The 24,869-nt window shown below is 39.2% G+C and overlaps 1 protein-coding gene across 35 annotated transcripts in view; it reads right to left on the reverse strand.

Annotated features, from left to right (window-relative positions):
• Positions 1-24,869, reverse strand: part of AGFG1 (ArfGAP with FG repeats 1) — a 41,971-nt gene that overhangs the window by 16,071 nt on the left and 1,031 nt on the right. For 14 of the 35 annotated variants that reach the window (XM_078389185.1, XM_078389183.1, XM_072995995.2 and 11 more), the window contains exons 2-7: positions 17,180-17,273; positions 9,743-9,858; positions 8,099-8,261; positions 7,168-7,321; positions 970-1,089; positions 305-379 (exon numbers count right to left, since the gene is read on the reverse strand). In XM_078389185.1, coding sequence (XP_078245311.1) covers positions 305-379; positions 970-1,089; positions 7,168-7,321; positions 8,099-8,261; positions 9,743-9,858; positions 17,180-17,273 — 722 coding nt within the window. The remainder of the gene's footprint in view (positions 1-304; positions 380-969; positions 1,090-7,167; positions 7,322-8,098; positions 8,262-9,742; positions 9,859-17,179; positions 17,274-24,869) is intronic. The other 21 variants (XM_072995998.2, XM_078389198.1, XM_020792571.3 and 18 more) reach the window with 3 other exon arrangements.

A 24,869-nucleotide genomic window follows, 5' to 3' on the forward strand; every position in this document is an offset into this window, starting at 1 on the left:
AAGCTGATAGCTTTTATAGCTGATAGCTGAGTGGTCATCTGACCAGATAAGCGGAGTAAAAATACAATAAATAAATGAATAAAAAAATAAATATTTTTAATTTTAATTACAAAAAATGTGCTTAGGCTTCTATTTTTTATATATGTTGGGAAGACTCTTAGTCAAGTACAACCATGCTAGTAAATTACAACCTAACACCCTTTAAAAGGATGACTAACATAAGCAAATTTGAAGATGATACTGGGAATGCAAAAATGAAACTGTAAATGAAGTGAGCTGAATTTCCCACCTCAGTGGAACTTACTGCGCATAGCCTGGAGAGGGAAAGCAGAAGTAGTAAATTCACCAAAACTGCAGCTAGATGAAAGCGTTCTGAACGCTGGACAGCCAGAAATTGTGTGAGGGGTTAAAGTTAACAGAAGGGAAAAACAAAATTTTAAAAGAAAGTTTTAAGACGACACACTTTAACAAAGGAAAAAGGAAAAAGAAAATAAGTCAGCCTTAGATCAAGACAAGCAGCTTGTCATTCCAAGCAAATATTATAATAACATAAACAAATTAAAGAGCAAAGCAAATAGCCCTTACACATGAAATATCTTTAAATAGATAAATATATTTTGGTGGCTTGAACACGTTTCTTCTGCAATTCAGTGTGCATTTAGTGTTATCCTACAAGATGTGAAATAATCTTTTTATCAGAGGTTAGCCAATATACAACACTGCCAGCAAATGTGACAGATTACTTCATGTGTAGGGAGACTTAAGAAAATACAATGCAAAAATTTCATGCAAGAAAGAACACAACCCACACCAAATACAGCAAAGAAAAGGGGGCATTCACTTCAGGTTTCCCCAGAGCTTCAGAGTGTACATGTTAAAACAAGTGCAGGAAGCAGTTAAGAGAGATTCTAAACTATTTGTCCAGATTAATTTATACTAAGAAAGCTAATAATGTTATAGCACTTCTACCTGTATTTTGGTGCTGAAAAGCAGACTGACTTGCTGTGGGGAAACCACCAAAATTACTCGAACCACTAGACTGTCCAAATGCATCAAAGTTTGCAAAACCTGCATTTGCAGAGTTCTGCGCTGTAAATTGCAAATGAACAAAACATGTTAATGGTATGAAAATAAAAACAGACCATAAACTGAACAAGATGATGGCAAGCTTTGAGGACAGCTGTACCTCAAACATGGCACTGACATAAAGTTGTTTTATAATTACAGCACACGGGATAAAACATCTCTTACTCATGCCCTCTAATCCTAACTGTCTCGCCTGGAAATATTATTTATTCAATGACATTTGAGTAAAACACTAAGAACGGATTTCTTTGCCCTTCAAATCAATCAGCAGAAATGAAAGTGAATTTCAGTAACCACAGTATTTTAATATACCTTTTGTTTAGCAATGAAGTAAATGTTGATAAATATGGTGCTCATTTTTATCCCTGTCAGCAAAATACTGTAGTCAAGTATCTAATATTAAGAAAAATTTAATGTGACAAATTTTAGCCTATTACTGTATTAACATTTTCTTCTAGGTACAAGGAATCTATGATTGAAAACAGTTTGGCCAAAATCCAAATTTAGAATTTCTTCTCAAACACCAATTTCTCATGCCACATGGCAAGCAAGATTTGAAACTGAGGCACTTCGTAAATATAATTTAGGCACATAAAAGCCGTTAAGTCACCCAAGCAAGCTTCCTTGATTTCAGCCTTTAAGAAGTAAATGCGCCTTAAAAGGAGGCAACATAACCCACATAACAATAGTAAGCAAATGAGAATTTTCTTAATTTTAATTGCAGTTCAAGGTTAAAACCAGTAGGAAGGTGACAAATTAAACACAACTACAGTGATTTTGATTACAGGATGCATGAATCGGTCCAACTTCTTCCTGATTTAGGTAATTCCAGAATTGTTCTCTTACTATCGCTGCATTGTGATTGTTAGATTACAATAGTATGTTAATCAAGTAAATTGCATTTAGTTCAGACATCTTCACATTCAAGACCAGTTGTTCCCAACCCTGGGTAATCTAGATGTTCCTGGACTGCAACTCCCAGACACCCCAGCCAGCACAGCTAAGTGAAGGTCTCCTGCAGCTGCAGTACCTGAAGACCTGGGTTACCTAAGGTTGAGAACGACTGGTCTAGACACAGCATAACTATTCCTCTTTGGCTCTCTGGAATCCAGTCTCTTACCCACCCTTTCCAGTATTCCTAATTTTGCATTTTCTTCCTATTTATCATATACTGCCTTAGCATTTATCATATACTGCCTTAGCATCACTTACACCGTTCTTCCTTCTCTCTTCAATGTCAGACTTTCATCACTCATTATCTCTTTTAGTTCCTGCTCTTCAAGTCACTTCCTACATTGTCCTTCTCTATTTAGACACAGTCTTGAACAAAATTCCTTTGCATTCTTCCCGCATTCTTCAATAAAGCCTAATGTCCTCCCTGACATTTCTGCAGAATTCGTGCTCACTTCAATTCTCTTTTTTCTTCGCAAGCACAAGTCTTCATTCATCCTTACCTTCAGGTTATTCTTCTCTGCTACATATGCTACTAAATTTCTTTGATTTCTGCACCATCTTCTAACTCTATTTAATCTGCTTCTATATGTGGCTTTAAATCCAGGTAATATAACACATTTCCCTTCCCTCACAGGCTGGACAGCAAGCTGCTGTATCTCTAAAACAACTGGTCATATCAACCTCAGATAACATAAAACTATAGATTTTACATGACATTTTGTAAATGCTTCTTATATGGAATGGCACAACAGAGATGACTCACTTCTTCTAACAACAGCATAAAAAGAAATCAACTAATAAATGAATGCTGGCCTGATGCAGTAAATAGTTGAAATAAAGTGTACGTGAAATATTGGATCACAATATTGTTTCAGTCACAGGCTTGCATCAGATCATTCAGTGAGTCTTTATATTCTTAAGACTAATACATGTAATTGAAGGATAGGAATACAGTACTGATCTGAACTACAGGGTTGTACAGATAATCAAAATAATATACGTAGAGCACTTTAAACAATGTAATGCATGATATATACTTGCTCAGGTTTTTGGCTATTGTCAGGCATGCATTTGTACTGTACAGTGGAGTCTCAACTTACGTTCGGCTCCACTTACGAACTTTTCGACCTACGGATTTCTCTGGCCGCAAAGTTTCACTTCAACTTGCAGCTGGAGAATCGACCTACGGACCAGAAGGGTGAGGCGGGGAAAGCGCCAAATTCAAATCTGGTGCTTTCACTGCCTCCCCCTTCCAGTCCGTAGGCTGCAGGAAGGCGGGGAAAGCCGAAAGCCGCTCTTCACCTGCTGTCAGCTTTGGGCTTTCAGGGCTTAGAAAGCTGGACCCACTGGCCTCTTGTTTCCTGTCCCCGGTGCCTGGCAGAGGGCACTCGGGACAGGAAACGCCAGTGGGTGCACCTTTTTAAGCTCCAAAAGCCGATCCGTCCGAAAGCCGCTCCGTGCCCACTGCCGGCTTTCAGAGCTTAGAAAGATGCACCCACTGGCTTCTTGTCTCCTGTCCCCGGTGCCCTCTGTCTCCCGTCCCCGCAGGGATGGGAGGCAGAGGACAGTGGGGACAGAAGGCAGAGGGCAGCGGGTGCAGCTTTGGAAGCCCTGGATTTTTTTCTCTCAGGCTGGGACGAATTAAATGATTTTCAATGCATTCCTATGGGAAATGGACCCTCACCCTACGGAATTTTCGACTTGCAGCCACAGTTCCAATACGGATTAATTCCGTAAGTCGAGGGTCTACTGTACAGTTAAAACCAGTGCATCAAATGTGCCAATTCCTTGAGTTGTCTGATTTGGCTACAGTGACACATGCCTTAATTGTATCTCATTTGGATTACTGTAACATGTTCTACATGGGGATGCCTTTGAAGACAGTTTGGAAACTTCAGCTGGTTCAAAAGGCAGCTGACAGACTGCTGAATGGGGCAAATTACAGGAAGCATATAATGCCTCTGCTACAACAATTGCACTGGCTACCAGTCTGTTTCCAGGCCCAATTCAAAGTGTTGGTTATTACATTTAAAATCCTATATGATTTAGGCCTAGGCCAGCGGTCCCCAAACTTTTTCAGTCTGCGGACACACAAGCATGCCCATGTGCGTGCACGTGCAAAGAGTGCCACAGCACTTGTCTGGGCACTCTCTCGTGCGCATGTGCAAACGGCGCCATGGCACTCACATGGGCATGTTGGAGCGCGCACAGGTGCAAACGGGCAAGCGGGAGATGGGGTGGGAGGTCTGTCTTGGCAGCCCAGTCTGGCTCAGGCCACGGACCAGCACCGGGCTGCAGACCGGGGGTTGGGGACCTCTGGTCTAGGCTACCTGAATGACCATACCTTCTCATATAAACCTTCCCTGTCCTTAAGCTCATCAGAGGAGGTCTTCCTTCCTGTCCCATTGCCATTGCAGACATGTTTGATAGGGACACAAGAGAGGGCATTCTCTGTGGCTGCTTCCAAGCTGTGGAATGGTCTTCCTCAAGAGGTTAGGTTGGCCTCCATCTCTTTATCCTTCTGCTGACAGTTAAAGACCCAACTCTTCAAGTAGGCTTTTAATAACCATAACTGAGTCCCTGAATGCAGTTTTTTTAGCTGAATAAGTTTGTTTTTAAAGTTTTAAATGTTTTAAATCATTCAATGTATTTTAATTACTATTATTGTTAGCATGTAATATTCCATTTATTGTGTTCACATTTTTTACATTTTTTAACACTTTGAGCTGCCTTTGAGTCCCCAAATAAGGACAAAGGCAGCTTATAAATGGAACAAATAAATAAACAAACTTAGTATTACGATAATATTTCTATGTAGTTCAAATTCAAACTGTTCAAATTAAGACTATGATTATAAAACAAAATAATCAAGTGTCCAAGGAAGTAGTTAACTGGGATGTCTCCAAACAATGCTTTTTAAAAATGCTCATACTGGCCAGTAGGGACTACCATTATCTCCTAGTCCAGCTGAACACTGCCTCTGGACTCAGCCATGATGTAGCATTATCTGAAGTGATTGTGGTTCAAGGGAGGGATGTGTCAGCAGCAACAGCCAATCTACATTTTTAAAAGGAAAAAGCTGCTGCCACCATTTCCCCATGAAAACACAACTCTTTAAAATATTTACTGTTTCTTTTCCTCGTATGAAACCACTAATAATGACATTTCACATTTGCTGCATACAAAAGGAGCCATGAAAGTTGGGCAACATTTGCACTTTTGCCACTGGTCTGCATTTGTATTATCAGGATCTAAAAACAGGACTTATTCTTTACTGACAGCAGGAAGGAACAATCTGTTTTCTGTTAAAGGCCAAACGCCTTCAGTGACAATCTGACTAACGCCACAAGTCAATAGTTGGTAGGCTGAAGTCAGTGGTTGGCCCTGCCAGAAACAAAAGTGGGTGGAGCCACTTCTTTCTAGCTCTACTACTGCCCTTATTTTTTTTAAAACTGCATCTGTTCTTCAGATGCTTCTCAACCTTTGCCCCCACTCCCCAAATAGTGAGCAAAAAATTGACTGCTCTGCCTTAGGTTTAAAGTGATAGCAGGTGTAAGGATTCTGAAGCTAGGCTGCGAGCTGTATGTGACAGCCCTGACCTACTGATATAACTTAACACTTGAGTTTTTTGAAAATAAGAATGTTGAAGGATTAAATTGACCCTATAGTCAATTATTTCTCAAGTGAATGAAGCCACATGTCTTAGTTACAAATAGAATGGATTACCACAATGCATTCCTCACAGGACTACATTTGAAGGGTCTTTAGAAATTACTGGTGACAAAAACGGTGGCATATGCTTACAGAGTCACAACAACTCTGTAACCAGAGTACATTTTATAGGGTGGCAATGCCCCTGGTATTACCAAATAGTTTATGTTCAAGATACTTGAGGGGCAGCTTCCTCTCAATCAGCTCATGCCCTGAGAGAGGAGGGAGAGGCCATTCTCTGTGTACCAATCCAGGCAAAGGGGCAGTTAATAAACAGGGTATTTTCTGAGGATACATCAAAACTGGATAACTTCTCACATGATGGGATTGCATTCTCTTTGACAGAACTGCCATTACACAGGAATTTATTTCATGTAAATTTACTTAGTGCTTACTCTGTCCCTCACTGCATTGTTGTTCTGTAATTTTGGAGCATTTACTCTATAGTAGAGATGGGCTATTCATATTCACATTCCTGGGATTATGAACATGAATAGCAGCACCACAGGTGTCATGGAGGTCCATTCCCTCTTCCCAGAACCAGTCAGTCCACTCACTGTTCAGCACTTGGCTCCATCATAATTGTTGTGCCAATCACAGAAGGAGCCCAGCTGGTTCTTCCCCACCTCTCAGTGTAGCTGACTAGTAATTGGCTAGCGGGGAGACTCAAACCTCCCGTCCCCATGCCGGGGTAGTCAGTTGCGCAGAGAGGTGGGGAAGAGCTCGCCGGGCTCCTTCTGTGATTGGTGCAATGACGACAGAACCAAGCACTGTGCACCAAATGGTGAATGGGCTGTCTGGTTCTAGGAGGCAGGAATTGGCTTCTGTGACACCTGTGGTGCCACTATTCATATTTATACCCCCAAGGATACAAATACGAATAGCCAATCTCTATAGTATTTTACAGCTTGATTATAATTCCCATTGGCCTTCCCATTTGGTATGAAAACACTAGAAAGCATGATATAAGCTTTAAAAAAACTGAATAAATAAACCATAGCTATGCTTCTTATTAGATAGAGAGGCATAAACCATGGTGGTTCTTTCACTGTTAAAGACGACCTTCAGTTCAACCACATGCTTGGTCAACATTAGCTGTACCCCTAATAATTTCTGATTACAACTTCTACTGCCTCTTTCCTTCAACTTTTACAGACCTTGTTAGCTACTTCCAAACAAAATATGGACAAAATGTGACCAGTATGCTTTTCCAGACTCTTTTCTGTTTCCTGTACATCAATAACCTCATATTATCATTTCTCAAAAATGATTAAGTAGTACTTGTTGATGCTATAATTTCACAAATCATTTAAAGCAATGCCATTTTTAAAAACTGAAATTTACTACTTATTCTCCAAGAAGCATGGATTCCCATATTTATCAACACCAAATCCAGAAACACAAAAATCCTGTTACCTGTATGACTGTTGAAATGTGCAAAATTTGCAAAATTTGCTGCAACTGAAGATTGAGGAGCAGGGGCAGCAAATATGTCCGAACCAAGGTCACTGAGAAGATCAAACTGTTTCTTTTCTTGTGACTGTCCTTGAGACCGAATTACAACAGGAGACTGTAAACAACAAGTTGTAGTTGGCTAAACAAACATGAGTAGATACCGATCCAAACTTTTGTTTTCAATACAGAAGAACAGATTGCTCCTATAAAACAAATTACTTTTTGCCCATATCAATATATTCCACACAGTAATAGTTTCCTGCTGACATCAGCTTTGATGAAGTGTCTGGCACCCACTCTCTGACATTATGCAAAGCTGCACAGAATGTTAGAACTTTTTTGTGGGAAAGGGTATCATTACATTCTATTCCTGTGCATTATGAATTTAATGGAGAAAAGGCTATAGGAAAGCCTTTGCTGGCAATATAGGAAAACTGAAGATGGGAAAATTAAGTTGGAAAATATTCCAAACTTCTAGATGTTTGGATGCTGAGAGGCTACAGGTAGTTTATAGTACCTGAAGATAGAGATTATGACATCATGAGAATAAAGAAAGTTAAGAAAATGAGGCAATGGTGTTAATATGAGTGGAATGGGCAGTGGCTATGGAAAAACCACACAGAATCTAATGACTTGTGCTGTTGACTAAATAGAGAAGGACAAGAAATATGAATGCTGAGTAAACAATGAAGTAGGCTGAGAATCAGTATAGTTTGAAGAAGCAGAAAACAGTACGTAACAAACTGAAAGAACTGTGGATTGAGGAGGCTGGAAACTGTACAGTTTCTGATTGACTAATCTTTTCTGTGAACTGAAATACTGGATAAAGCACAGATTTTAAACAACACATACTAAATTTACATCACTGGATTTCTTTTGGCACAATACTCACTTGAGATGGAGTACTCTTGTTTAAGTGCAGTGCTGGTGTAGACTCTCCCAGGAGAGATTTAAGTGGCTTAACTTCTGGTGTACTGCTTGTACTACTAGCTGAAGATCCAGATATAGATGCATGGACAGATGCCACAACTTTTGCTTGTTCTGGTGGAACATACCTAACAATAAATATATGTGTTGCATATTTAACACACTCTGGGCTTAAAATCACTGTTAGCAAAAATCACCCAACACTAGTGCTCTAAATACAGTACTATACTATTTGTAGCTGACAATACAGATCCGCTATCAAGCACAAGCAGTTTCAACAGACTGAAAGGCAGATTTCACAGAGGAAAGCTGACTATAGACTATACATAAAATACTTCAAAATACTGTAGATTTCTATTTATTTCTTTGCATCTATGAAGATGCAAGCAAAAAGCTGTAGTGCGATTTACTTTCACATGTTTCCCATATACAGAAGCAATAGCCGTGTAGAAAACTATAATGCATGGAACAGCCATAAATTAAAGTAGAAAGAGAAGCAATGCTGTCTCCTGGAAAATTCTTATTCTGTACAGCATATGAGCTTCTCCCTTTTCTGTAACTGCACAAGATTTGCTTCAATCTCATGCCCCTTACTAGATCTTTTTAAAATTAATTGCTTATTAAATCAGCAAAGTCTTGTGGAATCTTAAAGAGTTGTCGTTTTTATTAGGCAGATACTTCTAATTGCTGAAAGACAGTCAGTGGCAATTTTCAGAAATTAAGTCACACCCCCACCCATCTCCCAACAACTTCCCCATGATGCAGGGGATTCCAAGGGGGCATCTTGACCTTCAGCAAAGGAACCAGAAATATTTAATTTATGAAAAACCATAATGACTGATGACATCATTGGCCTTATGTGGTATAAATTCTGCTATTATATTTCAGTCTGTAACTGTAGGGACTCTTAAGCTTTTCTCAGAAATGTCAAAACAATTGTGGCTTAAGCCAAAGCAAAGCTCATCACCATGATGTGAAAAGGAAAAGTTCCAGAGCCTTTAAACTAGATGGATATGTCTTTAAGACCGTGCTTTTTGGATTCATGGGCATATTTTGAAGTTGTTGAAATTGAAGGGCCTACCTGGTAACAAAACAGTTTATATAAGGAGAGACAAATAACTATTTACTTTTAAAAAACCTGAATATATGGTAGAGGTTGGGCTTTAGAGGCAAATTCAAAAACACATATTTACCCTATATAATACAATCAAATACCCATTTCTGGCTCGGCACACTGGCCTCCAACTATCTTCTTCCTTTGTTAAGTATGTCTCTGAGGCCCACAGGAGTTCTGTGGGAAGGAAAGGTTTACAGGGGCTGGAGGCCAGTGTGTTTGCTTTACATCACATTAAGATAAAAGCAAAAGTAAAACAACATTACTTCAAGACAGCAGACTGGGGAGACTGTGGCACCTGTGGGTACTACTACGAAAAGTGCAGATAAACTAACAGTTGGAAAAGTAATCAGTCTGCAACGTTTGTCACACAAGACAAAGAAGGTGTGTGTGTATTCTTAGATTATTATTTTATTAGCAAACCGAAAACATTTCAGACTTGACAGGAAAAGATTAGCAACTTTAAACTATAAATGAAATAAGATATGCACTGACCATCTTTTCTTTTCGTATTTTTCTTGTAGAAATTCCTTGACCTTTTGTGGATCCCTGAAGTCTGGAATTGCTGATGATCTATCATCAAATAATCCTAGCCAAATTTGTTTACATACCTTTTGAAAGAAAAACAACTCAATATTAGGTTAAATCCGCTTCAACTGTGTAATTTAAGAAAAAATAAAGAGCATATTAAAAAGACTAGGACTTGGGGTGGAAAAGCTGTGCCCTTTGGAAAGGTGGGACCATCAGGTCTGCTATGCATATAGGCAAGACCATTGATTTTTTGAACAAGAGCAGCAGTTATTAGTAATGAACAGAACATATTAATTGTTCATTTTAGTTCTTTTTACAAATCTTCAGTTACGACTTGACAGCAGACATTTGAATATCTGCTTGCAGCTACTACAACAAAACACATTATCCTAATATTTAAATGTATATACAGAATTTAAAAATAATTTTTCAACCTTCAAGGAGTCCCCCTAAAGGTTTACAATACTTAATTGGAAAACTCTCAGTCACTTATTAATTCCGTTTTTTAAATAGTGGTTTTGTTTCAAATCCTAAAACAATGTTCTGTAAAGCGTGTTTGATGTGTTATCTATGACTGTTTAAAGTAGACCTGGGCAAAGTGCGGCCCAAGGGCCACATACGGCCTGCGAGCCACTCCTGTCCGGCCCGCAGACAGTTTTGAACATCAAAACTATTTATAGCTTTTTGTCTAAAGCTGATCAGTTGCTTATCTTTAACATACAGCAAAAACCTCTTTAGTATTTGTGAAGATTAACACGTTTAAAATAAAAACAATCATAACATCACTGTTTCATTTTATTTTTAAGTAAAGTTGGTTCGGCCCCCGAACACAGTTCAGATTTTTCATGTGGCCCCCCAATAGAAATGAATCGCCCACCCCTGGTTTAAAGCTTCTACATGAACACAAATAGTTATAAACTATTATAAACTTAAATAAAGAAGAATCTTTAATATAGAAATCTTTCTTAAGCAAAACATATTAGCCAAGATCTTGTTTGGCATCAGTCAACTGTAATACTCCACCAGCACAGTAACATGGAATCTCTACTCTGTTAAAATGTTGCAAGTATGCAAGCAGATATCCCTCTTGCAAAGAACCTGTTTGTGCACAGTAATCCTGGATACTTTCCTGTCCATGTGCTATTAAGATTAACTGCTCATATGTTCTTTGAGCAAACAATCTAATTGTACTGGATCCAAGCAAGAGTTTTTCAAGCTGGATATAACTTTCTAGAACAAAGACAACATTTTCAAGAAATTGCCTTTAACAGCTGCTTCTTGTTGTTGTTTAGTCAATTAACTTATGTCAGATTATTTGTGATCCCATGGACCAGAGCACACCAGGCCCTCCTGTCTTCCATTGCTTCCCAGAGTTTGTTCAAATTCATCTTGGTAGCTTCAATGACAATGTCCATCCATCTCGTCCTCTTTTGTCCCCTTATCCTCTTGCCTTCACACTTTCCTAACATAAGGGTCTTCTCCAGGGAGTCTTCTCTTCTCATGAGATGGCCAGAGTATTGGAGCCTCACCTTCAGGATCTGTTCTTCCAGTGAGCACTCAGGGTTGATTTCCTTCAGAATAAATAGGTTTGATCACCTTGCAGTCCAAGGGACTCTCAAGAGTCTCCTTTAGCAGCACAATTCAAAAGCATCAATTCTTCGGCGGAAACGGAAGAGCTTCAAAAGCACTGAAGCCAGCTTCAGTGCTTTTGAAGTCCTTTCCGATGTCGCTTTTCGCGCATTTTTAAGTGTCTTACAATGTTTGGAACATGTTTTAAATGCTTGCAATCGTTAGCCCACCTCCTGAACCCTATGCAAACTTAATTTGGTGTTGTTCTGAGTCTTCGTTAATTTTTGGTGATTTTTTGTTTTCCCTATTAAATGCATTGAACTGTCCATTCAATTGATTTAAATGGGGAAAATAAAAAAATCACCAAAAATTAAAGAAGACTCAGAACAAAACCAAATTAAGCTTGCACATGTTTCACAAGGTGCACTATGGAATCCAAGCATTTAAAACAGGTTTCAAACATTTTAAGACACTTTTAAATGAGCAAAAAGGGACATCGTTAAGTGAAATTCCCCCATAGAGAACATCGTTAAACGATGGGGGAAATTCCTCAAAAAAAACCATCGCTGTGTGAATTCATCGTTGTATGAAGCAATCGTTGTGCGAGGCACCACTGTACTTTAATAATGAGTGAAAAGCTGTTTTCAGTTCTCTCTGTTGGACTGCATTGCTTGGACTGAGAATAGGCAGGAATAAAAAGTTTTAAGCATATTCACTCTACACATCTCTTATTAATACAGAAAAAAAATCTGCACTCCAGACATGCATATACTCCCATCCCTTTCCTCCTCTACATGTAAGATGCCAGTCAGGAAAACTAAGTTCTGTGTGAAGCTCTGTAATATATTTGGCAGCTACAGGGATCGGAACACATACTGTATACAATACACTGACTCTACAAAACTTCCTATTTTTGTATGTTCTTTCACTTTTAAGGGCTTGTGTGTGTCACCTCTTTAGGCAACTAGGCCACCTTAATAATCTGGTCAGTGACTTGAAAATGAAAAATTAAAAAGTGAAATCTCTTGCATTTTGCAGCTACAGAGATCAGCAGTGTGACTCCTTTAGAAAGCCACATAAACAGAAAAGGCTTTGCTTGTGGGAGTTGGAAATAAATAAGCTACTCTTTAACAAAATAACTGGCCAAAACAAAAGAAAAATAAAAAACAGCCAAAACATTGTGATACTTTAAAGAAGAACTGCCATATTTTAAGGTGAGCTTTTGTGGACAAGTCTACTTCCTCAGATATAAAATGACAAATATTTAACAGGTGACTCACATGTCCAAAATATAGTTATCTGTTTCTGAAACATTTTATGTTTATCAACAATGCACATGAATAGCAAGAATGAACCCTATTTTTAAAATAGCATTTGAACTGAAGAGAAGATTAGGTTTGTACATCATTCTATCTACTGTTTTCCAAAAGGAATATTCCAGCTTTTATTAATGGTTAATAAAGATTTTATACCACAGCAATATGTAGGCTGTTACACACAACATATGATTGATGAACTTCTTTCTCTTCACTTTATGAATAGGACTATAGGACAAAATAGCTACTTACTTTAAATGAATATAAATTAAACTGTTGAAGAGCTATAAGGATCCACAGAAATTTGATCACCCTCTCACACAAGTGGAGGATACAGATGCATTAACAATATCAATTGTGTCTTCACCCAGAAATTGAGCTAGGCTCACTTGGTTAATCTTAGCTGGCTCAGCCTACAGCAACATTTAGTAATAATGGAAACCATGGCAAACTATACCAAATACTTTCCATATGTAATACTAAGTAGGTTTCAGCAATGTATTTGTCCATGACACTAGTCTGAGATTAATCATAATGACTTAGTTGTATTAATATTGCAAAGTGGTTACATAGACATACTTTTTTTCTATTTACAGGAAAATTGAAATCAACATATCCACAATTTTGCACAAGTCAGATTTCATTCATCCAAAGACATAAATTGAATAGAGCTGAGGAATCTAGTTTGCCTAATGTATGCTTTCTTAAAACATTGAAAGCACTACCCCAACATAACTTTAGGTAATGCATAAATAATATTTATAATTTAGTCAAGACTAGTTTGTTTAGATGCCTTTGTAGAACATTTATTCTAGTAATACTTATACACAATTATTCTATTTATATGGCAACCATTCTAGTCCTGCTTTGGAAGCAAGCTAATTCATTGCAATCCAGTTGCACTGCAGAACAAGTTAAAGCAGTTTGTTCTTTCACAGTGGGAATAATTTTGTACATCTCAAAAAAGAAGATATTTTTCAGTTTGTAGTGGAGACAGATGACTGGTTAACTATTTCTTTATATAAGTAGGCCTTAAATGCGGCAATTACCTACACACTGGCCCTTTAAAATTGCTTCCTAGAAGCTGTTCAGAATTTCAGCATTTCTCAACAATAATTAATTGCCACTATTCACATTATGATTTTTATAAAAGAAAAACATATTTGAATGTTGAATATTAGAAACGCTGTACAAGTGTCTGCACCCACAAATGACACATTTATACACAGTCAGAATATACACAAATATTATAGGGCACATATGTATCTGCACTGTACAAAGACTGGCACAAAGTCTACGGCAGCCTTACTACAAGATGGTGAAGATATGTAGTCAATTCTGACCTATGTTATTTCTACAAGATAAAACTGAAAGAAGTGATTATTATAAAACACTAACACTTAAAAATGATCACATAATAGAATCCAATACTTCCAAGATATAGCTATAAGAGGTCAAACATGGAATGGAATGACAGATTGCGTATTCTACTTCCATGTCAAAATGTGCAGCATTACAAGAATCCCAATGCCCAAGAAAATTTAGCCTTATGTGTTCTCTGTATCTAGCAATCAGTAATTTCTAATCCCAGTTTATAGCTAAATGGAAATTAAGAGTTTGCTTTTAAGAGCAAACAGCAGATTAAGTTTGTTGAAAGTAATTAAATGGTTTTGTGTATGGCAAGAGCAAAACTTTATTTTTGTAATTTGTTTTAAAAAAGACCTCATGTTAATGTCTGAATAGCCGCCATACTACCATTGGTAAAAACAACATCGATTAATGCAAGCTGAACACAAAAATATCTGTTTTTAAAATTATTTAGAAGTTTCTACATTTTAACATGACCAAAAACAGACCAAAAGTTACACACACAAGAATCAAAGTAGCCTAGCGGTAGAGGAAAGAGTACTACCATTCCATCCTACAGCATTTGAATGTTTCCCTGTGCTTTCCACGGCATGGCAATAGTTTCATTTATAACTATGAGAAACTGTTGCACTAGGAACAACGTCTGCTCACTGTCCCATGCTCAGGTAGCCCAAGCATCATCAACAGGAATTCGGAAAGGAGTTATTGCTTATCTGTAAAAAGAAATCCTGTAGCTGCCAACAGTAACAAGCTAGCATATGCATCAAAATTCTGCTTAGGAAGACAGGTAATAAGAAATACTAAAAGAACAGGTGTCCTTTTATTTATTTTCTTCTGCAACTCTTTGCACTATCTTTAGTGCATCTCCCTTTATATAATACTGTATTATGTTTTGGGGTTTTTTTTTAGCTTTTCATAATGTTTGCTTTAATAGTGCAAACTGCTTTGGATCCTCTTGAGGAGAAAGACTAGGTATGAATGAATATTTTCAGAGACTGTGAGAAGATCCAACAAAAAGTTGCAAACAGATGTTTACTCACAACCCTTCATCTAGCACAATCCAAAGCTATTTGAACAGGGTCTTTTAGTCCTGTAACAATACCTTCCCTTAGAGAGGAAATACGATTGAGACACTGTATCAATCTAGTTAAGAATTAGGGCCATGCCTTAGGTTCAGCAGAGGGGCTAGCAATTTTGGCTCTTCTCATTGTGCTTCGGGTTTGTTTTCTTTTCATGGATTTGTAAGCCACTCTGGGGACTTTCTTGGTAAAGAGAAGTAGACACTTGCTTTAAATAAATATCCTTATTTTCAATATGTGAGGGTCAAAATGATTGGATCAGACTCCTAAAAATGTAAACTATTTTCACGTCTATCAGTCTGCATTCCTTGAATACCATTTGTTTTACTTTCTGTGTTCTACTAAAAGCAGTACTAGTCTTAGTTTTACACCTTCTTTGCCTGGTGAAATTACATTTCAGTGATCCAATAAATCCAATAGCCAAACCAAGAACTTCATTTTTATTAACAATGTAGTTGTTCAGCAATGCTATAAAGTATCTCTAAAGGTTTTTTTTTTTCAAAAAACCTTTCTACTGGCTAAATGAGTAACAGCAAAGTACTTGAAACATAACTATTACTTTGTACCTTTGAATTAAGGACAATGATTATATGCCTCTATTCCATCAGGAGAAGAAACTGGCCATTAAATCATTCCTTGCCTTCATGTTAAATGGTAGGAGTAAACTCTTCTCTTCTGTTCTTAAGACCTGCATTCCTCAGCAAAAAGATAACTTGGCTTTGTGTTCCATTTTCATTTGGTATTCCCTATCTTTACTTTCCTTTTTTTAAAAAAGGTACTTGGGTATGTACGTGAGTGCAGTTCTCCCTCCCCCCAAAAGTCCCCAGGTTTTCCATTCCTGGTTGGGGGGGGGAGAAGGTCCATCTAGACCAGTGATGGCGGACCTATGGCACATGTGCCACAGCTGGCACACAGAGCCCTCTCTGTGGGCACATGAGCCATAAGTCACCATCGAGAAATACTTGCCTGTCCTCTGATCCCAGATTTTGGGAAGAAATCTTGGGAAGGGAGGGAGAGCCAAGAGGGCAACAGCCGCTGCCACCACAAACACACGTGCACGCATGCGCATGCACACGCACACACACGCCAGGCATGGAAACACCCGGCTCCTGCCACCTGCGCCTTTAAAGATGGCAGCCACAGGTGGAGAGAGGAGTGTCCCAGGCAGGCACTGGAGGTTCTGCGGCTGGAGGAGTGGGACTCTTCGGGACAGTCATGGTTAGTATTATGTTGCAGTTTGGGCACTCAGGCTCAAAAAGGTTCGCCATCACTGCTCTAGACCCTCCCCAAAATTCTGAAGTGCCCATCTAGGCATATCCTGTTTACTTTTAAAACCTGCCACTTTCATGTGCAGCTCATGAGGTGGGAGTGGGGCCGTGAATTTGGCGACATGACCCAATGACCTTGTCCATCACTGCTGTTAGAGATAATCTTTAAAAAATGAATCCCAGAACCAACACTTTGATAAAATACTGTACATTTTTAAAAACATTATGATTTCAAGGCTCTAATATCCAGCAATCACTATCATTAAATTATAGTAACAGCATACTCCTATGACACCATTCTGGTATGCAACATGAAGGGCAACTAATTTTTCTGAGGTTATATTTACACATTTCTAGCAGGAGGTTTATTTTAATTGTATTTTAACTGTTTTGTCTTTTTTATTGTATTTTAATTGTTGTAAGCTGCCCAGAGACCTTTGATAGAGTGAGTAGCATATAAGTTAAATAAATAAAGTCCTACAAAAGAATATGTACCCCAGTAGTGTGTTGAATGATACGAAATAATTAATATTTCAACAGAAATCTAAGAGACATAATTCCTGCTACAAGACTAAACTAGGCTCGTCACAGCTCAAAAATTTTGTAATGTTCACAAATACTAACATGGTTTTTCGATTTTCTACAGCCAAGAGAGAGAATACCAAAATCTCCTGTTTTCAGAATAAACATTAAATTACTCTCTATTTTTTTTTCAGGCAATGGTAAACCATATTCAAGGAATGACTATTTATTGACTTAAAATCAATTTCATCAATTAAGCATTCTGTAGTAAATACTTACTTCATTCCCATGCTTCTGAAGAAATTCTATTTCCTGCTGTGTAAACGTGGTCATGGAAATGGACTTCACTCTGTGAGGTGGATTTAAACCTCGCCTATAAAGCAAGAAGTTTTAAGATAGTGACTGCAGGAATGTTTTAGAAAATGGAAGCTTTAACCAAACCTTTACTTTTAAAGTTATGATTCATAAAAAAATTAATACTATATTTGAGGAATCATAAGAAATACGAAAGAAATCTGTCCTTTCCATACTTCAGACTGAAGTATGAGTCAAGTCTTCAAAAGTTACATACAATTAATACTAACTTGCATGGATTGCTGCCTTGTCATGGCGAAGGGACTTGAGTAACTCAGAGAAGCTATGGGCTATACCATACAGGGACACCCAAGATGGACAGACATATTGGAGAGTTCCAACTAAACGCAATCCACCTGGAGTAGGAAATGGCAATGTCACGCCAGTATCTTTGCCAAGAAAACCCCATGAGCAGAAACAAAAGGCTAAAAGATATGACGCTGGAAGATGAGCCCCTCAGGTCGAAAGGCGTCCCACATGCTACTGAGGAAGAGCGCAGGACAAGTTCAAATAGCTCCAGAGCTAATGAAGTGGTTGTGCCAAAGCCGAAAGGATGCTCAGCTGTGGACGGGCCTGGAAGTGAAAGGAAAGTCCAATGCTGTAAAGAAAAATACTGTATAGGAACCTGGAATATAAGATCTATGAACGTTGGGAAGCTGGAGGTGGTCAAACAGGAGATGGCAAGAATAAACATCGACATCCTGGGCAACAGTGAACTAAAATTGATGGGAATGGGCAAATTCAGTTCAGATGATTATCATATCTACTATTGTGGGCAAGAATCCCGTAGAAGGAATGGAGTAGCCCTCATAGTCAAAAAAAGAGTGAGAAAAGCTGTAATGGGATACAATCTCAAAAATGATAGAATGATATAAATACGAATCCAACGCAGACCTTTCAACATCACAATAATCCAAGTTTATGCACCAACTACCATTGCTGAGGAGATTGAAATTGAACAATTTTATGAAGACTTACAACACCTACTAGAACTGACACAAAAGAAAGATGTTCTTCTCATTCTAGGGGACTGGAATGCTAAAGTAGGGAGCCAAGAGATAAAAGGGACAACAGGGAAGTTTGGCCTTGGAGTTCAGAAAGAAGCAGGGCAAAGGCTAATAGAGTTTTAGCAAGAGAACAAGCTGGTCATCACAAACACTCTTTTCCAACAACACAAGAGGCGACTCTACACATGGAAATCACCAGATTTGCAATGAATACACAGTGGAAGTAAAGAACAGATTTAAGGAACTAGATTAGATGGACAGACTGCATGAAGAACTTTGGATAGAGGCTCGTAACATTGTACAGGAGGCAGCAACAAAAACCATCCCAAAGAAAAGGCAATGCAAGAAAGCAAAGTGGCTATCCAACGAGGCCTTAGAAATAGCAGAGAAGAAAAGGGAAACAAAATGCAAGGGACATAGGGAAAGCTAGAGAAAATTGAATGCAGACTTCCAAAGAATAGCAAGGAGAGACAAGAGGGCCTTCTTAAATGAACAGTGCAAAGAAATAGAGGAAAATAACAGAAAAGGAAAAACCAGAGATCTGTTCAGGAAAATTGGGGATATTAGAGGAATATTTTGTGCAAAGATGGACATGATAAAGGAAAAAATGGGAGGGACCTAACAGAAGCAGAAGACATCAAGAAGAGATGGCAAGAATACACAAAGGAATTATATCAGAAAGATTTGGATATCCCGGACAACCCAGATAGTGTTGTTGCTGACCTTGAGCCAGACATCCTGTAAAGTCAAGTGGGCCTTAGAAAGCATGGCTAACAACAAGGCCAGTGGAGGTGATGCCATTCTAGATGAACTATTTAAAATCTTAAAAGATGATGCTCTTAAGGTGCTCCATTCAATATGCCAGCAAGTTTGGAAAACTCAACAGTGGCCAGAGGACTGGAAAAGATCAGTCTACATCCCAATCCCAAAGAAAGGCAGTGCCAAAGAATGCTCCAACTACCGTACAATTGCACTCATTTCACATGCTAGCAAGGTTATGCTCAAAATCCTACAATGTAGGCTTCTGCAGTATGTGGATCGAGAACTCCCAGAAGTACAAGCTGGAATTTGTAGGGGCAGAGGAACTAGGGACGAAATTGCTAACATGCACTGGATTATGGAGAAAGCCAGAGAGTTCCAGAAAAATATCTACTTCTGCTTCATTGACTATGCCAAAGCCTTTGACTGTGTGGACTACAGCAAACTATGGCAAACTATCTATCTCCTGAGAAACCTATATGTGGGACAGGAAGCAACAGTTAGAACTGGATATGGAACTGATTGGTTCAAAATTGGGAAAGGAGTACAACAAGGCTATATATTGTCCCCCGGCTTATTTAACTTATATGCAGAATACATCATGTGAAAGGCTGGACTGGAAGAACCCAAGCCGGAATTAAGATTGCTGGAAGAAATATCAACAACCTCCGATATGCAGATGATACCACTCTGATGGCAGAAAGTGAGGAGGAATTAAAGAACCTTGTAATGAGGGTGAAAGAAGAGAGTGCAAAAAAATGGCCTGAAACTCAACATCAAAAAAACTAAGATCATGGCCACTGGTCCCATCACCTCCTGGCAAATAGAAGGGGAAGATATGGAGGCAGTGACAGATTTTTTTTTTCTTGGCCTCCATGATCACGGCAGATGGAGACAGCAGCCACGAAATTAAAAGATGCCAACTTCTTGGGAGGAAAGCGATGACAAACCTTGACAGCATCTTAAAAAGCAAAGACATCACCTTGCCAACAAAAGTCCAAATAGTCAAAGTTATGGTTTTTCCTGTTGGGATGTATGGAAGTGAGAGCTGGACCATAAAGAAAGCAGACTGCCGAAAAATTGATACCTTTGAATTGTGGTGCTGGAGGAGGCTCTTGGGAGTCCCCTGGACTGCAAGGAGAACAAACCTATCAATTCTAAAGGAAATCAACCCTGAGTGCTCACTGGAAGGACAGATCCTGAAGCTGAGGCTCCAGTACTTTGGCCATCTCATGAGAAGGGAAGACTCCTTGGAAAAGACCTTGATGTTAGGAAAGTGTGACAGCAAGAGAAGGAGACGACAGAGGATGAGATGTCTGGACAGTGTCTGCGAAGCAACCAACATGAATTTGACACTACTCCAGGAGGCAGTGGAAGATAGGAGGGCCTGGCGTGCTCAGGTCCATGGGGTCACAAAGAGTTGGACATGACTAAACGCTAAACAACAACAACAACTTCCAAAGATTTTATAATTCTTAAGGAGCTTGTTTCATAATAACAATTAGTAACAATATACTTCTGCTTGCAACTTCCCACAGTTTTAAGATTTTTTAAATTAGTTTTCACAAGTTGCAATAATGGATTTCTGTTTAATTGTTTGTACCTATAGCTTTTCATAGCCATAAGACAGATTTCTGTATAATCGAAATGTGCCTGTAATTTCTCAAAAGCTACATGATTTCAGTAACACTTGGATTTTTGTGCATAGAAGCAATGGAGATGAATAAAATGTGTAGAAATAGGCAAGCTGATGTTGTCTGGACATTTTTTCTACTGGGAAGACTAATAAACTGTATATGACAAGGATGTCTAGAAAAGACTGACTTCCCTATAAGTAAAATGTGAGTGATACCCTATGAGCTTTGATATGACTCTGCTTTCACAGTGGAATTAATCCTTTCAGGGAAGTTCTTTTAATTCTACTACATCAGAGTATGTGACACTTAAAATGTCCTTAGAGCTATTATGTACTTTACTTGGCTCTATTAAATGAGCCCAAAGAAACCACTTTGCTTTTATATGTCTATGCCCTAAAAATGTATTTATTCCCCCTATCTTTTTTCTTAATATTTGTCACAATTAAAATGTATCCTTAAAGAAATAAGTTGAAGATACTTTGCTTTCTGAAAAGTACTAATTACAGTAGATTGCAGTAATGGTAGAATAACTTTACTTTTATTAGATTTTTACCCCAACTCCCAAGACAAGGTCTACTTGGGGCGGCTTACATACATAAAAACATAGCAAACAACATCATTAAAAACATTTAAACATCAAAAATTTAACAATTATATACATCCTTGCCAAGATGAGAAGATTAAAGAAAAAGTAAAGGTCAGTTTAATTGACTGGAGGGAAAGCCTGCCTGAAAAGCCATGTTTTCAAATGGTTTTTAAAAACATTCAGCGAGGGCACCAGACGAATTTCTGTTGGGAGGCTGTTCCAAAGCTGAGGGGCCACTGCTGAGAAGACCCGCTTTCTTGCTCTTACTTTCTGGGCCTCTCTCGGCGTTAGGCCCCTCAGCTGTCCCTGCTGGCTATGTCAGGTGACTTGGGTAGAACTAGGTGGGAAAAGACGCTCTGCCAGATATCGAGGTCCCAAATCGTTTAGGGCTTTATATGTCATCATTAGTACTTTGAAGTCAATGCGGAAACGAATGGGCAGCCAATGCAGAGCAGCCAGAGTGGGGGAGATATGATGATATTTCCTCACCCCACTAAGGAGCCTGGCTGCCGCATTTTGAACCATTTGAAGTTTCCGCATCAACCTGAAACGCAGCCCCACATAGAGAGCATTACAATGGCCTAATCTCGATATTACGAGCGTGTGGACTAGAGTGGTGAGGGCCCCCCATCAACATACGGTCGCAGCTGGGCAATCCACCTTAGATGGAAGTAGGCAGAGGGGGCCACGGAGGCCACCTGTATTTCCATGGTAAGCGCCGGGTTCAGATTCTACTACTCAGATGTATCCCCAAGCTGCAAATTTCGATCTTTGCAGCAAGGGTCAGTAACCCAAAAGAGAGGGAATCACCTAAACCGCTGATGGAGGAACCACTCACCCTCAAGACCTCTGTCTTGTCCAGGTTCAGCCTCAAACCATTCAGCTGCATCCATTGCAGTACGGTCTCCAGGCAGTACTGAAGGGACAGAAAGGCATCCACTGAAGTAGGTGAAAAGGAGATGTAAAGCTGCGTGTCATCAGCGTACTGGTGGCACGAAGCCCCACATCCCCTGATGACCCCGCCCAGTGGCCTCATATAGATATCAAACAGCATTGGGGAGATGATCGAGCCCTGCGGAACCCCACAGTTGAGATTCCACAGGCCTGAAACACTCTCCCCAAGCTGCACTCTCTGGGGATAGTCCTCCAAGAAGGATCGGAGCCAGGCAAGCGCCAGGCCATCAATTCCCAGCTCGGAGAGCCTCCCCAGGAGGATACCATGGTCGACGGTATCGAAGGCAGCTGAGATATCGAGGAGGACCAATAAGGACACATTGCCCCCATCAGCCTCCCTCAGCAGGTCATCCAACAGTGCGACCAGTGCCGTCTCTGTGCTGTAGCGCAGCCTGAAGCCCAACTGAAATGGATCCAGGGCAATGGTTTTGTCTTAAAGTGTCTGAAAGCGTCTGAAGTGTCTGCCACCATCCTCTCCACCACTTTGCTCAAGAAAGAAACATGGGCGACAGGCCTATAATTTCCAATATCATCCGCCGCCAAATGTGGTTTCTTCCTAATGGGCCTAATGAGTGTCTCCTTGAGGGCAAGGGGAACCTTGCCCTCTTGGAGAGACCCATTAATTTTTGCAGTGGCCCATTCCGTTGTTACCAGCCTGGCTGCTTTGATTAGCCAGGCCGGGCAAGGGTCAAGGGAAGAGGTGGTGGCCCGATAGCGATCAAGCGCTTTGTCCACCAAGTCTGGCACCATAGGCTGAAAGATATCAAGGATCACTGGGCAAGGCAGAGCGCTGGACATCTCTGCTTGATCCACTGTATTTAAAAAGGGAGAGAGGTCACAGCAGATGGCCTCCACTTTTGATTTTAAAAATGCTGCAAATTGGTTAGGTGAGATATTAGTGGGAGGCCCATCACCCAGACCAATTCTGGATAGATCACGAACTATACGGAAAAGTTCCGCCTGCTGATTGGAAGCTTTGCTCATCCGGTCAGCAAAGTGTGATCGTTTGGCAGCCCTTACCTTAGCCAGGTAACGGTTAGTTGTGATCCTGACAGCTATCTTATTATAATCCGTCAGTTCCTCTCTCCAAATGCATTCTAGCCTTCTCCTGATTCGCTTCATTGCTCGTAGGTCCCGATTATACCAGGACCCTGACCGAGCTCTGCACCTGAGAAGGCATTTAGGAGTGATCATGTCTACGGCCCTAGTGGCAGCGGCGAGCCCTCCACCAACCAGAGCTTCGACAGGAGCGCCAGACAGATCAGCTGGAATCCCTCTCATGGTATCCTGGAATCGCCGTGGATCCAGTAACCTTCGAGGGTGGACCACTGAAGAAGCAAAAATGTGTGAAGCTATCAAACATGGTATGGAAGTACTTTAAACCACGCCACTATACAAACATTACAAAAAACCCACAACAACCATAATCTACAGCTGGAAGAACCAATGGAAGTAACACAAATACTGATTTTAGTATCTGCAAAGGAAAGCTAGTAAAAAAAGAGATTACGAATGTTTCATTTCACGAGCAGCTATAACTGATAGCACTGATGGAATGTCAATCACATTGAGTTTATATGGTCAACTTAATTTTTTGTTAACAAACAGTTATAGATCATAGATGACTGATTAATTCAAATTGGTGAACAGAGAGTACTATGTCTTGAGTTCACTTCACAGCTGAGGAAAGTAAAGTACCGGTAGTGTACTAACAATATGCAGTGCAAAGAAGTCAAGAGTTGAGATGGAAAGGATAGCTGAGCTATATCTTACTAACTTCAGCTTGTAAAGTATTTATCATAAAAAAGATTTTGCAAAGAAAACTTTCGTATGGTTGATTGCTCAGAAGTAAAAAAGATTTTGCAAAGAAAACTTACTTCTGTGCAATCAACCATATGAATGAAACACAAACCCAACTATTACAGATTTTAACTACAGAAAAAGTAAATTTATTTAACACCAATTCATTCGTCCATCAGCACTTTCCATTATTTCACCATACCAAGATCTTGCAATTGTTTGCTTAAAATAAGATATATCATCTCTACAGTTCATTCAGAAGAATTCAGCATTTCAGGAGCATAGAACTGATCCTTTCTCCCAAGATATAGGAAAACTGCCTTATGAAATACCAGTTCATTTATACTATATAGTCTATGAAAAACAACAATCATTCTTCTTGTTGTTTGCCTTAGGCTTTTTCTCAGATGAACATGTTAAAACTGTCATGTGCAATGCTATTCTTGAAAGAAACAAATCTTACAAAAAATGAAGAGGATGCTTATCTTATAATCTAGAAACACAACTTCATAAATTATGACAAGACTTCTGAATTTTTTAAACTATTTGAACAGCAAATTCGATATTAAGTAAGATAAAAGAGTACACAGGTATGCTAACTTTCAAAAGGGATATATATGGTGTGGTGAACTCTTATGTTAAAAAGTAATCATTTAATGTGTTTCCTGCTACAAGCCCTCAAGTGCAATCAGAAAGTGGTGGACATTTATGAACTATAGCAAAATATGACAAACACAAAAACTATAAAACTTATTTGTAAGGCAATTCTGACAAACTTTCCCCATCCACTTACACACCCACAAGACTAATAAGAAAATTGGCATTTATCCAACTGTCACATGCCTTAAGAGACCTTGATAAAAAATACCAGA

Source organism: Pogona vitticeps, chromosome 3 (genome assembly GCF_051106095.1).
Source record: "Pogona vitticeps strain Pit_001003342236 chromosome 3, PviZW2.1, whole genome shotgun sequence".
In the NCBI taxonomy this organism is placed as follows: domain Eukaryota; kingdom Metazoa; phylum Chordata; class Lepidosauria; order Squamata; family Agamidae; genus Pogona; species Pogona vitticeps.